Genomic DNA, 14,774 nt, shown 5'->3' on the forward strand with positions numbered 1-14,774 from the left:
GCTATTCATAGTATATACTCAGTAGTTTTAATTTGCTAAACCAGGTAGTTTTTCAAGTAATATGTCTCTTATGTGAACTGAGGAAAAATATAATTTCCAGCTTTATTTTTTCAATTGGTAATTTTTATTTTCACTAAATGTTAAGTATCAATGTAATCATTTATATAATAATAGATTAGTACACAATTGTATGTCAACACATTATTTATTATCTTAAACTGTCTGGAATTTATTATTAAAGGGTTGCGCTTGTGTAAAATTTACTAGTGTAGAAATTCAGCTTTTATGCCTTTTGGCTAATCTCATCCTTGCAAAAAACCTGGAAAATCCCTATAACATACCTAGAAAATAACCAGTCGTACAATTGTCAATAACAGTAATCAGTTATTGAGATTCGATTTAAATCGAACATCTATTACAGTTATTTTATAAAATTCCACCTTTTAGTGAAACTTTTTCAAGTTTCCATTCTCATTCCATTATATGCTTTTGCTCACAAAATTTAATATTTGATATTACAAATAAATGAAAAATCAAAGTTTTCGGATGGCGTGGTATAGATAAAATATGGTATGGATTTTCATTAAAATTTACCTGATATACCTATCACATAATTTTTTTCTTTCTGAATTGAGTGGGTACCCTGTTAAATGTATGACTATTTAATAATAAGCTTTATTACAATTTCTTACATGTATTTGTAAAACAATATATTAATAGTCTCACTGTTATGATAACTTATAATATTTAAGTCTGTGAATGTAAAATAACGATCTTAATCGTACTTTCTTATTAAAGCTGCTTCTAAAACAAGATGTAGACAATGATTTTTCACCTTTATATTAATGTTGTGGATATTTTTATGTTATATTGTGTAAAATATATGATTACGCAACAATAAACTTTAATTACCGCTTTTTAAGGGTGTGTTTGTAAAAGTAAATATTGATAATGATTATTCTTCTCTATACTGTTATAACAATTTTTTTTTACTGTTTAAATATTTGACTGCACAGTATTAAACTTTATAACAATTTTTTATTGAAGGTTAAACAAAACATTGATGATGATTGTTCGCAGTTAAGCATGACTCAAGGTTTTATATCTTTAAATATGTGACTTTATAATAATGTGCTTTATCAGAATTTCTCATCAAGATCTTTAAAAAAATATTGATAATGATTGTACAGTGTGCAACGGATCATCCTAAATAACTTTTGATCTAATGATCAGATTATCGCAACTTAAGACTCAATCTTAATAGTTTAAAGCTATAGCCCTAAATATACTAATTAATTAAACCTAACTGTAATTTAAGATATGATATCAGACACAAAAATGTACTTTCTCTAAATGAACATACCTTTTTTCTTTTTTTTTTGTTGACAGATTTGGATTCTTGAACCTAAATTTATGGGGGGAGCCGCAACCTTCAAAATATGGTCCCAATAATTTAGTCAAGAAAGGAGTAAAAGATTTAGATTTGTTAATTATTTCATTTTTTGCATATTTCAATTAAATGGCAAACTTTTTAAACTAATCTGAAATTTTTTGTGCCCAAAATCTATTTAATGATAGTTAAAAAAAATTTATTCTAGTCTGTATCATTTGCTTGGTGTGAAAAAGCATCTATAAAAATGATTCCTAACTGATGTAGTTATGTGTAAAAACAAATTTACCAATTATGAATGATAAAGCTATTTTAAATAAAGAAACAATTATGTTTTTTGTTTAAGTTTGCAATTAATTTAATGTCATAAAAATTAGTTAGCTTTTAGAAAGGGAGAAGAGGTTTGTTTATTTGAGTTGCTTGTTTTTTCTAAAATAACTTTTTTTCTAATTAAGCTTTCAACTCTAAAAGTAAATCATTGATAGCATCAACTTAAGTGCATTCTGACTGCAACATGAGGTATCGTCAAAGAGTTCTCTGAAGAACCTCACACAAATATTTTAAAAACTGTTTAATCTACTTATTTGTTTTGTTAAATTTTTTGTTTTGATACTTTTTGTGTTTCTTTATTTAACCTTTTCTGCATTTGGTTCAGATGTTTTCCCCGTCGCTGGGAGAGGTTTTTATGATGTCTCCTAAAGGTTTTTTCCAACACAAAGTCTTTGGAAAATATTCTGTGCCACCCAAAAGTGGTCGTAAATAGTGGTGGTTGCTGCATGAGTATGGTCTTTCCAGGAGGTTTCACTGTTATTATAAAAAGTTATTTTTTAAATGCAATTATCTTGAGATAAAGGAATTTTATGAATGTATTAAAAAATTATTTGATTAGCTTAAAAAGTTTTTTTAAATGTTTAATTAAGTATATTAACTATGCAAAAATGAACTTGATATAATTTCTTATAGGAGGTGTTTATTAAACAAAGCATTGAGGATGATTCAGATAGTAATGATGCTGATGGAAGTAAAATTATTTTTTGTGGGGAGAAAGATGATAGTACAACTGATGAAGATACTAGTGAGTCTGAAAAGGAAGATGATACTGTTTTAACAAAGATGAATGAAAAGATGCAAATCATAAGTAAGGAAAATAAACTCTGTATAGAACATGAAGAAACAAATAATAGTGATTCTTCAAGGTTTAATTCTCCTGCAGGTGAGAGTGTTTCTGACAAAAACAATCATAGCAATTAAATTTTGACTCAACGCCAGAGAAATAATGTCAGAGAAAGATGCCATGTTGTGTAATACTTTGTACATTGTAAATAAAATAAAATTGCATTTTATCCCAGTCCAAATAAAATTTTTATATTCTTCATGTTTGCTGTATTTAGAAAACAGGAATTGAATTATTTTGCTGTGAAAAATCTAAACTTGCTGCTCTTGTTAATCTTATGAATATTATTGAGCAACTTAATCAACAATCTTTTAATAATTTTTTTTTTTTAAAAATTTGGATACGATTCACAAGATGTGCATTATTTCCCATTATTAGTGTGAGGAACTTCATTTTTTATATTTTAATTATATTTTTTGTTTAGCAAGTTTCCACTTTTTGGTATAAAATATATATACTTATATATATTATCAAGTAAAATTAGGTTTAATTGAGAATTAGGTATAAAAAAAAGTAACTTTGAAATTGACAAAGAAAAGCACTGTGGTTCTTTAATGTTAAGTTTGAAAAAGCTTTGTACTCACAAAACTAAATCTAACATTTTGAACAACTTACAACCTATTGCCACTAAAGTATATAAACCCAAAAATTAACTGAGCTACCTTAATTGCTATTAAATGCAGCCTAAGTTGTTTGTGATGAGACTATTAAGGGATTATTAAGAAATATTTATGCATGTTTACATAATCCTGTTTGTTACTCAAAGCCAATTATCATGATTTTGTTCTTTTAATCTTCAACTTCTTATGCCTTTTTTGACTGTAAATATTTTATTTAATTCAGTCATGAAGTTTTTTCTCTTGTAAGGTTTTAATATTCAAATAATTTATTGAAATTAGCCATATAATAAGAAGTTCATTAATTTTTGCAAAATGATGAAAAAAATAGAATAGTATGAATATTTATATTTTTCTCCATGCTCTTATTTTTTTTTAAGTATTTTATTTTAGAATCTTCTTATTATCTTTTTGATTGAGTTTCTGTGATGTTACCCATTGCAGAGGTTTGACATGAAAGTATACACACAGACTCAAGATAATCATGCATTTTTATAAATGTTGACTTTATTTATTTAGTGACGGTAAGAACCTATGAAGATTAAATCTTTGGCTAAATTTGTAAAATTCAGCAACTATCGTAGAAAATAAATTTCCTTCAATGTAGAATTGCCATTCAGATAAAGTTTCTAGTCTTAATTTTTGCTTACTGATTTTTTTGAACTTTTCAAAAAGGTGGCGCTGATAATAAACAAAAATTAAAATGTTTTGTTTAACTGTTTACTGCACTAAATGATTACTTTGTTTTTTTACTAAGTTTTATTAATTAGAAATTATTTAAGGTATTTTATTAGTTAAAAATTATAAAGCATTATCTTCGCTTCAACACTAACCATACCTTACAACTAGATTTAGAATATTCTCTTCATTTGTTACCTGCTACAATAACCAAGAAGTCACAACCGCTTTCAAGACTTTGTTGTAGTGGTTGCCACCGAAATGATGTTGGAAACATCGGAAAAGATGAAAATCATTTAGCGCACTGTTTTAACGGGTGGTCTAAAACTTACCTGCCAAAAGAGTCCAATAAACTGAGTTGTATAGAGCCATTGTCATGGAGTAGCAAAATTTCCTGTCAGCATGCCAGTAGGAAGCTTCGTAAACTTCACAAATCTACTGTTAAATGTATGCAGTAGACAGGGTTTTTGCCGATTAAAAACATGTCACTGACCGTACCACATATGCGGCGGGTGATTTGTTAAACTTGAACATTTTAAAGGCATAGAACTGACCAAACAGATTATCTACACAGTTGTTCCCAAGGAATGCTAGGACATGACGCAAGCACTCATTTTGGCGTGCACGTCACCTATTAGTGTACACAACGAAACGGCCCTCGCTTAAAAATAATAACCCTCATATTAAGTTAGGCTTTTGAAAAGAATTCTAAATAAAGAAAAAATATAATCATCAACATATTTTTATTAGAACAAAAGCAGAAATGTATTAGACTTTTGAATCAGAAACAAACTACAAAGCAAAATCACGAGTGCAAATTTACATAAAAATGCATAGCACATGACTTACATAAAAACAATCACAACAATTTCAATACAACTGTATGCATAATATATTTCAAAAACAATAATATGTCTGAAAAGTGCAATGAGTTTTAAAGTGCAGTGTCAAATATAAAAGTATTATTAAAAAAATATAAACAAACTGTAATATAGATGAATAATATATATTGAAATTATTTATTAAATTTCCTCGGGTGCAGCTTAGTTAATGATTAAAGTGAACCCCTTAAATGCATCAGAAGCATCAAAGTTTAAAATTCATTGCGTGGAAGTCAGCAACCTGGCAGTGAAGGCGATTCAGCAAACCTTTTTGAAACATTTGTTACAACCACTCTCTGTGGATACCTAATAAGAAATTAATTTAAAAAAATTTATAAACCTAGCCATTTAGTAGAATAATATTCTGAATAGAATAAGAATAGTATTCTGATTCTCAAGTATTCTAAGAACAGTATTCTGATTAGAATAAGAATAATATTCTGAATAATAGTAGTATTCTGATTCTCAAGTATTATTTTTCTTGCTATAAGTACAGAACGACTTAAATAGATTATTTAAGATAAAGAATGAAATATTTTATTCAGCCGTTCAGCACTTATAAGTGAATGTTATATTTATTCCATAATGATCAAGCCATCTCGAGAATCGGATTATTAATGTAAATGCATAGATGTTATATTTATTATAGCTTTCCAAAGCATCTAATTTAATTTGTAATAAGTTATAAATTAACTAATAAGTTATAAATTTACTAATCCACAGTCTTGTCGTCATCTTGAAAGTGGTGCTTCCTATCCACAGAATTATTAAAAAATTGACACTCTTAAAGGACATTTTCATGAGCAACATATATATTTTTCAAACTCTTTTCAGATTTTGATATCAAAATGACTCTTTTTTATAACAATTAACTTAAAGGCTTTTAATTTTTATGTCTAACATGCATCTGGTTGTTCAACGTTTTTTTAACTTAAGTTTATTCCTGATTGTTTTAGAACAGAGAATAAATATGTAGAGTAATTTGCTGTGCATTTTTACGATCTATCCATAACCACGACTGTCAAGAAGCAAGCCTTTAATTTTGCATTCTAGAAAGCAAGTCTAAATGAAAATGCAAACAGTAACTCAAGTGCCTGTGTAATGACTTTTCTATATTTTAAACATCAAATTTTTAATTATGTAACTTCAGATATATCTCATTAAATTCATCATAACTTTAACAATTTTTATTATTTTTGTCGGGAAAAAACATCACACAAGTTATTAACAAGTTTGCTTTTCGTTTAACATTAAATTCCCATTCATTATCAACAGTTAATAGTCTATATGCACAACAGTTTTTTTTAAATCATTTATAACATATTGTGATTACACTGTCACAAACAGAAGCGGTATCAGATTTTTCTAGACTAGTGGGCAATACTTTCACGATTAGCATGCCAAATTAAATTTGACTCGTTAAAAATCTCTGTAAAAAATTACAAATTTTGTCCCAAGTAAGAGACATTTTGTAGGTGTCACTTCATAAGTATGATTATACTATAGTATAGCAAAGTGACATATTTTTCTATAGTGCCTTTTAATGAGTTAGGAATTTTGACCCAAAAAAGGAGCGTTTCTTTATTCTGTCAGAGTCGCTTTATAATTATGTACTTATAATATAGTATACAGAAGTGACATCAGATTCCTTTCCATATTCAAATTCAATAAGAAATTTGACCCATCATGGAGACATTTTTCTGTTTTGTCAATGCGACTTCATAATTAAGTAGTGATACTATATACAGAAGTGACATATTTTGTTTTTCTAAATTTCCTTTTTAGTATTTAAAATCATGAATTCACGGAATGAATGAAGTATTTTACCTCTTTGTTTACTTAACTGGTGCCACTTCTGAGAATATGGCAGCTGCTACAACAAGCTAAATACAAAGAACAAGAAGAAAACATATAGTTGAGAATTCCCATCTGGAAAGTTCTCGTCACCGGGGTAAAATTTGCTTTTGCAACCACAATATTATGGCGCTGTTCATATTTTAAAATTACACATACATGAGTGAAGACAATAGCACAAGACAATAACCATAGAATAGTGAAACATATTGACAAATACATTGAAGCAAAATATAAAAAAGAAAATGTGGAAATAATGAAGGGCTTTTAAAATGAGTTATTGAAGAAATTAATCTATTTCTAATGTCACACTAAATGTGAATTCTATTTAAAAAGTTAAGACCTTTCAGCGTTGAAGTGAAGTTATTCATAAATAACACGAAACATAATAAAAGTTAAAATCTTCAAAAACATGAGAGTATGTAGGATGATGTTACACAGTTTAGAACGTTTAAAAATTCCTGAATAACTGGATTAAAAACAGCACAAAAACATAAACATGATATATAATGTAAATCTTGCAAGTCGTTATAAATACATGTATTCAATAATCAATTCCAGTAAATCATAAAGTTTAGTCTTCTATTTTCTCTTAATGTGTTCTTCATTATGTAAATGTTCCTTAGTATCAAGAATTTATAAACTGTCAGCTAAAAAACAAGAAATTTTGATAAGTAAATATCATACATTTTAATACCTTTTATGAGAAAAACACAATTTATTTTTTCATACATAAGATATATTCAAACTAATCCATCAGGGTGCATAGCCAGATTTTTCAACAAAAAACAAGCACCTTTTAAGCATTCAAAAAATATTTTTAATCACTTTCCAAAATAAAAAAAAAAATCATAATTAGGATATGTGCAGTAATATTTTTTTTTTAGTTTTAAGTTCTTAATTTATAAACAGAGAATCAACAAAATACAAAAACACTTTCAAAAACTTTACATAATCATGATCAAAACCCTAGTTTTTATAAATATTGCAGAGAAAAATGTGAAAATCATGCTTTTTTGTAATTTATAACGAGAATTGACACGGCAAAGAAAAAATCTTTTTTAAAAAGATATAAATTTAAGCACTTTTTACAAACTATGAAGAAAAAAGCACCTTTAAAGGCTTTTAAAAAACGTAAATTAAAAATAAGCACTTCTTAAAAAATTTACAAACTTAGTCTATTTATATCTAGCTTTCTTTAAAATGGATGGGTTTTTTTTCTGAAAAAAGTGTTATCTTAAACCTTTTACAGGGTGCGTAGCCAGCCTGATTTTTCAACAAAAACACTTTTTAAGGACTCAAAAAATATTTTTAATCACTTTTCAAAAAAAATAAATCATAGTTAGAATCTGTGCAGTAATAAAAATTATTTTTTTCTATCATTTGAAGTTCTTAATTTATAAACATAAAAATCTATAAAATTTAGAAACATTTTCAAAAACTTTACATAATCATGATAAAATAACTAGTTTCTGATAAATATTGCTGATAAAAATTGAAAATCATGAATTTTTTTTTTGGCGATTTCTGATGACAATCGCTATAGCAAAGAAAAAATCTCTTTTTAAAAAGATAGAAAATTAAGCACTTTTTACGAACCCCAAATTTTAAAAAAAGCACCTTTAAGGGCTTTTAAAAAACGTAAATCAAAAATAAGCACTTTTTAAAAATGCTACGCCCCCTTGTTTTAGGATTAATATTTATTCTGCAAGAAATGAGATAGTCTTGTCCACTATAATATGTTAATGATATAAATATTCATATTTTGACCGGAAGTCAAAATACTTAGTTTTTTTTTAAAGCTAAAGTGGCAGGCAACACTATGAAATACAAATATGTACCACCACTTTTTCATTGTACAGGTGTTTATTTTAAAACTACTCTTGGTCGTTAATGGATTAATTTGTGGCGTATAACTACCACTATAAATATTAAATACCAATTCCCTAATATATAAGACATGTTAACTTGATTCTATGACAAGGTACCTTATGATAGATGAAGGTTGATATAGTCGATTAAAACAGTCCCTTCAAATTTACCAAAAAACTTTACATGAAAGAACACAAAAATAATCATTGCTAACTAGTATATTGACAATTTCAATAACTCAAGGTTACCATGCAGAGCTACTGCTGTAATTTTAAATAGAATCTTGATTATCTGAAATAATTTTGACTCCACTGACTTTGATAATTGAAATATTTAGATTATAGAAATAATATTCTTCTATCCATTTTCATCAATTAATTCTAAAAATTGTAAGTTTTTCTTTCTATAACAAAACAGTATTAAATTGTGTTTGAATTCAAGGCCATTTAATGAATATCTTTATGACAAAAAACTTATTTTATATTTCATTAGCACTAGTGTCTTAGCTAGCAACTATTTCTTTCTTTCTTTTTTTCATAAACTATAGCACAAATATTATCGTTAGCTGATACCAGTTGTCCTTTTGCACTTTGTTATGATTTCATTAATGAAAATTTCATTTATCAATATATATTAGTTTCATTTAATAAAAATGTGTCATTCCTTTTACAAGTAAACCTATAATAATATAAGCCAGAATTAAATAAATTCACATTTTGTGGGTGTGCAGTATTTTTGAAACATTGAATATTACAGTTAAATAATCTGCCAAAGGCAATTAAACAAAACAAAAAATTAATAATATTTAATTGTAAATTCAATTCAAGCTGCTCTTGTTTGTATTTTTAAATAAATTATTTATAGGTTATGGGCAATAAATGTTTAGCTTTAAATGAATAATTGTGGTCTCCTTGCTGGCCATATCTGCCAACTCTTAAGCTTTACGCAGAAGATTTTTGCAAATAACAATTGAAATAAGATTTTTTTTTTCCATTCTGACCTTTTAAAAATATTACAACAAAATTATCAGACATTTTATATAAAATATTGTTTTTAAAGAATTTTTTGTGTTGATGATTTCTTTTTATCAAGATTAATTACTTTCTAAAAACTTATTACAATGAAAATAAAATTTCAACAGTCTGATGAACTCAATAAATAAATAAGTAGGTAACACATTTTAATATTGATGGGTTGCAGGGAAAACCATACATGTTATTTTATTATTATATACCGAATAAAAATTAATTATACAATAGATAATTAAATACACTGTATAAAAATAAATTTATTGGATCATTTATACTCACCATCATAACAAAAAAATGTTGGTGATTTTATAATGATATGTTTTCATTTTGTATTCTTTTTTCTTTTCTTCTTATACCTTAAAAAAATATAAAATAACAGTTCTTAATAATAAGAAATAATTTTATAACTTTTAATTAATAGAATAAGTTCTGCAATTTCAAATAAGATAGAAGAGTGAAACTTTTCGGGAGTGACCACTCTCTGTTCCTCATTAAAATGTTGAGGGAAGTTGGTTGTTCTTATAGATTACCCCCATTGATTTCAAGATTGTTATTGAAAGACTTTTTGTGAACTATTTTAATTTTAGTCAGTGTCATTTTCTTGAAGCTGAAATGCCACTTCTGTTGGCCTCGTGAAAAGACGAGAATAGATTAATAAAATTTAACGTCAATAAAAACAATACCGACTGATATAATTAATGAGTAAAAACAAATTTACCATTTATGAAGGATTAAGTTATTTTAAATAAGCAAAAAATTATGTTTTTTGTTAAAATTTGCATTTAATTTTACATCAATAAAATTATATAGTTTTAAAAGATGAGAAGAGATTAGTTTGAGATGCTTGTTTTTTCCAAAATAACTTTTTCTAATTTAACTTTCAACTCTAAGGGTAAATCATTGCATCTTTAGTGCACTCTGACTGAAGATGTTGTTTCGTCAAAAAGAACTCTTTAAATAAGAGCCTCACACAAATATTTTGAATACATTTCATTTACTTCCTTAAATTTTTTGTTTTGATATTTTTTCGTGCTTCCTTATTTGACCTTTTCCCCATTTGGTTCCAGTTGCTGGGAGAGAATTTAATAGTCTCTCTTAAAGGTTTTCTTCAACACAAAGTCTATGGAAAAAATTCTGGGCCTCCCAAAAGTGGTCATAAATAGGTGTTGTCTTTCTTCTTGGAGGTCTCACTGTATATTATTTTAAAATTAAAATCCTTTTTTTTTTTTTTTTAAGAATTACTTAGATAAGAAAAAAGATTAAGATCAGCTATTGAAAACAAAAGCAGATTTTTTTTTCAAACATTATAAAATAATAATTTAAAAAACTTTAGAGAACAATCTTAGATGATATTTTTCAGTAACACAAAAAAATATGTGCTTTTTTTTGTAATTAATGCAAAGATAAGTGACATAATTTTGTTATTAAAATTTGAAAAAATGATCCTTAAAATTAATTACATTACATGCATAATTAATCACCAATCCATTGTGCAATTAATTCCATTTAAGCAATTTAATGGAATAGATTACCATTTGAATTATCAGAAAGCACGTTATTTTTAATTAATCTTCAACTTAATTACTAACATGAAATTATTTAAACCATAATTATAAAATATTTTTCTCTCAAATATTTAAAAGAAATTTACCATAATTTATTTTATATATATATATATCATAGCTGTTAATTTTTTACCCTTTCAGTTTATTGAGAGCTATTTAAAATCTCTCAATAAACTGAAAACTATATTCTTTAATAATTTAGCAAATGAGAACTTTAAATCTATAACTTTTGTTAAAATGCGTCGAATTGAGATTAATGTGACAAATTTTAAGAAAAGTTAAATTTTCAAACAGGTTTTTTTTTTTTTTAACAATTTTCAACCTTAATATATGGCTGTTGTAATTTTTAAATTACAAAATTAAGCGATCGCATTTTCATGCACAATTTGCTCATTTCTATGAATAAACATTTGCCTATTTCTTTACTATTGAAACAAAATTTTAATATAATTGTAAATCTCCCTCGCCTTATGAATACAGTGTGTAGCTACATTCAAGATATGTTAAAGGCTCTGTGCATGTACTAGGTGACCTATAAAATAAAGAGGCCTACAGAGGGTTAATCAAATTCTAAAGCATTAGAATGACAGTTGCATAAATTAGTCTGTAACCGTAAATTATTTACTTACCAGCTGTCCCGACCCATCGTTATTCTTCTGAGGGGTTTTACCGCCTCTGGAATTGTACAATTAACCCCCAGAAGTCAATTAGACAAGATCGAACTCGCAGGTGATGCGTCTACTCTGCGAGCAGACGATTGAATGAAATGCACCGGTTTCAGAATTCTGCAATGGTCTGGAGAAGGGGGAAAGGTGATTTTCCCAGGACTTGCGCCATGCAGCCTTTTCGCCTCCTCAGTGCAGCTATAGATCCGTAGATTACCTCTACCCTGGATACTGATTCAATCATCTGACAGATCTTTTTTACGCCTTTAAAAATTCGTAGACATAAGTGTTACAATGTATCAATGCATAAAAATCTATAGCAGACGATTTCTTATGTAATAAAATTTAAGGTTATAAAGAAATATAGCAGTCGCTACGTAATTTTATATGGTATACAGTGGCGTACATAGACTTGGGTGCGCCCCTTGCAAGATTATTAAATGCGCCCCTTTTTTTTTATCCTAACACAAATTATAATATAAATAATTTTAAAATTATAATATAAGACAAGAAGAGACATTCGAGAATTTATTATCATTCATCTTATTTCAATTTATATTAATTTATGGATTTTAATTTGAGTTATTTTAATATGAATTAATAAAGAATCGCTGTGAAAATATAGTGATACATTTGCATTAAATTAAATTATTTTAAATAATTATAATTCTTTTTTATCGTTTGAATTATTTAAATTGATTCTTTTTTCTATTTTCTTCTTCTTTTTATCTATACAAGAAATATATTTGCATGAAATTAAATTCTTTTAAATATTAACATTAAAAATTGAAGAAAACCAAACTGATGTTTTTCAAAATTAAAATATTTTCTTTTTATCAGAAAAAAAATAACTAGATTTATCGAAAAATATAAAGATGAGGAAAAAATGATGGTTTTTTATCACATCACGTAACATAAAGGTGTATTTTAAAATAAATTAACTTTAATGCTCTTGAATTAAAGTTAAAATTAAAAAGAAGATAAAAATTTTTATCAGCATAACTGCAAATTAAATATTTTAATTAAAGAAATCGTAGGAGATCTAAATTGATTTAAAATAAAATAAACGCATTATAGCTTAAAATAAGATTTAACATTCAGTTGGGATTAAGTTCATTATATTTTTAAACTTAAGACATTGATATTTAATGAACTGTAAGAAATTTTATGAATGTTACATCTTAAATCAGTTTTTTTTAATTACTTTTTTAAGCTACCTAAAATTAGAAACAAATCTCAAAAAATAGTAAGCAGTTTAAAACTCACAGTCGTATTTCGCATTTTGTAATAATATTGTTGTGTTTATAAAGTCAAAACATAAAAATAAAAAAGTATATGATTGTAAAATAACATGAATGGGTTATGAAATTGGCGGAAATGAAAGACTTCAAAATTAATAATTAAAATGTCCGATTTGAAAATCGCAAGTCGTTTTAATACCGGATTAAAAATATCAGAATTTTCGAAACCCCGAGGAAAAGCCAGCAACAACTGTAGAAAGAACGATAAAAATAAATAAATAAATCTCTTAAATTGTGGAGCACAAATAAAGCACCCATTTAAATGCACGATTCGTGAGTCGCATTGATACATATTAAAAATATCGGTATTTTCAAAACCTTACGCCACTGATAAAATAAAAATTTGAATTTAGCACTCTTGTTGTATTAAGCTAAAAATAAATGATGGAAAGTTATTTATATCATTTGTCTGACATGTATGTTACATATTACATCGACGTATAAAAACAATGGCAGTTCAGAGCATCTTAAAAATATGCATTTCAATGTATTAGAATTTTAAAACTATTTCCACGAACATTAATTTTCTCTAAAAAATTAAAAGGAGGCTAAAGTTATTTATAATCTCTCTTTGACATGTGCGCAACAATGTATTGATGCATGAAAATAAATAAAACGAAAATATGGAACTAAAAAAAGTATTATATATTATGCATTTAAAAAGTTTATAAGTTGTAGTTGTTGTTATAATAAACAGATCAAAGATATTTACTTTTTCCGTCTAGCGTTCGGGATTTCAACGATGCTTCGCACGAAGTGAATTTTAAAGTTTTGCAGATTTACACTGTTCTAATTTAATGGGAGATTTAAGAAAATAGTATCTTCACATGTTCCTATTATAACACATTTTAGATTAGTGGCGTACATAGACTTAAGTGCGTCCTACTGCAAAATTTATAAATAATATATTATGTTATCAAAATATATTATCTGACTTTTTTTTTAAAATTTTAATATTAAATATTTATATTTTAATTAATGTATATTAATTTTAATTAATAAAGAATTAATAACTTCGACAGAACGGCGGAATTTCAAAAAGTACTAAATTGGAACATTTTTATACACTTAACAACTGACCACATTTCAATGAAATTCATCTTAATAATTCGAGAAAATTATTCACTTTATTACAATAATATATTCAAAGTTTAATTAAAGGTTATCATTACTTGAAAAGTGAATTAAAAAATAACTTATAAAAAAATAATTTTTATTGTAATTCATATTAGGGGTGCCTAGACACGTTGTTGTTGTTGTCCTAGGTCATTATGGCAACGGGTGCGATTGTTCTTGTTTTCCAGTGGCGCCATCTGTGGCCAAGAATTCGACTTCTGCTATTACCATATGTCACACCTGTTTACAGGGCTGACCCATTCATACATCTATTCATCTACAGATCGTAATTTTGACCTGAACCAGAGAACGATCCAACATCTCCAATTCAGTACCCCAAGAGGTTTTTTTGTTATGAGAACATGAAGGACTTTGTGACCCGACATATTTGACGCGTACCAGTCACCATTTAGTACGCGGGGAGTCTTCGGCTGGCTGGATTCGAGCTCCCGTTTTCACGAACTTGAGTCCAGAACTCTACCAACCAGGCTATCCCGGTCAAGTACCTAGACATGCTGACGGCAATTATGAGAATTTTAACAAAAATATTAGTGTTTCAGGCGCAATTCTTTTTATCAGTCAACCTAGTAAAATCTTTGCATGACATTATATTCTTTTAAATAATAAAAA

General features: G+C 26.9%; 1 protein-coding gene and 1 long non-coding RNA gene across 3 annotated transcripts in view; one reads left to right on the top strand and one right to left on the bottom strand.

The window, feature by feature from the left end:
- LOC107442475 (uncharacterized) overlaps window positions 1-2,765 on the top strand; it is a 9,943-nt gene extending 7,178 nt beyond the window's left edge. For both annotated transcript variants that reach the window (XM_016056051.3, XM_071181964.1), the window contains one exon: window positions 2,354-2,765. In XM_016056051.3, the coding sequence (XP_015911537.2) occupies window positions 2,354-2,641 (288 nt within the window). In that variant the 3' untranslated portion in view covers window positions 2,642-2,765. The remainder of the gene's footprint in view (window positions 1-2,353) is intronic.
- A 1,820-nt stretch (window positions 2,766-4,585) lies between these two features.
- LOC107442472 (uncharacterized) lies at window positions 4,586-11,896 on the bottom strand. Its single transcript, XR_001583868.3, has 3 exons — window positions 11,692-11,896; window positions 9,777-9,853; window positions 4,586-7,244 (listed from the first exon to the last, which is right to left on the bottom strand). It is a non-coding gene; the product is annotated as an uncharacterized lncRNA (long non-coding RNA).
- Window positions 11,897-14,774: the final 2,878 nt, after the last annotated feature.

The sequence above is a fragment of the Parasteatoda tepidariorum genome, chromosome 6 (genome assembly GCF_043381705.1).
Source record: "Parasteatoda tepidariorum isolate YZ-2023 chromosome 6, CAS_Ptep_4.0, whole genome shotgun sequence".
Classification (NCBI taxonomy): Eukaryota; Metazoa; Arthropoda; class Arachnida; order Araneae; family Theridiidae; genus Parasteatoda; species Parasteatoda tepidariorum.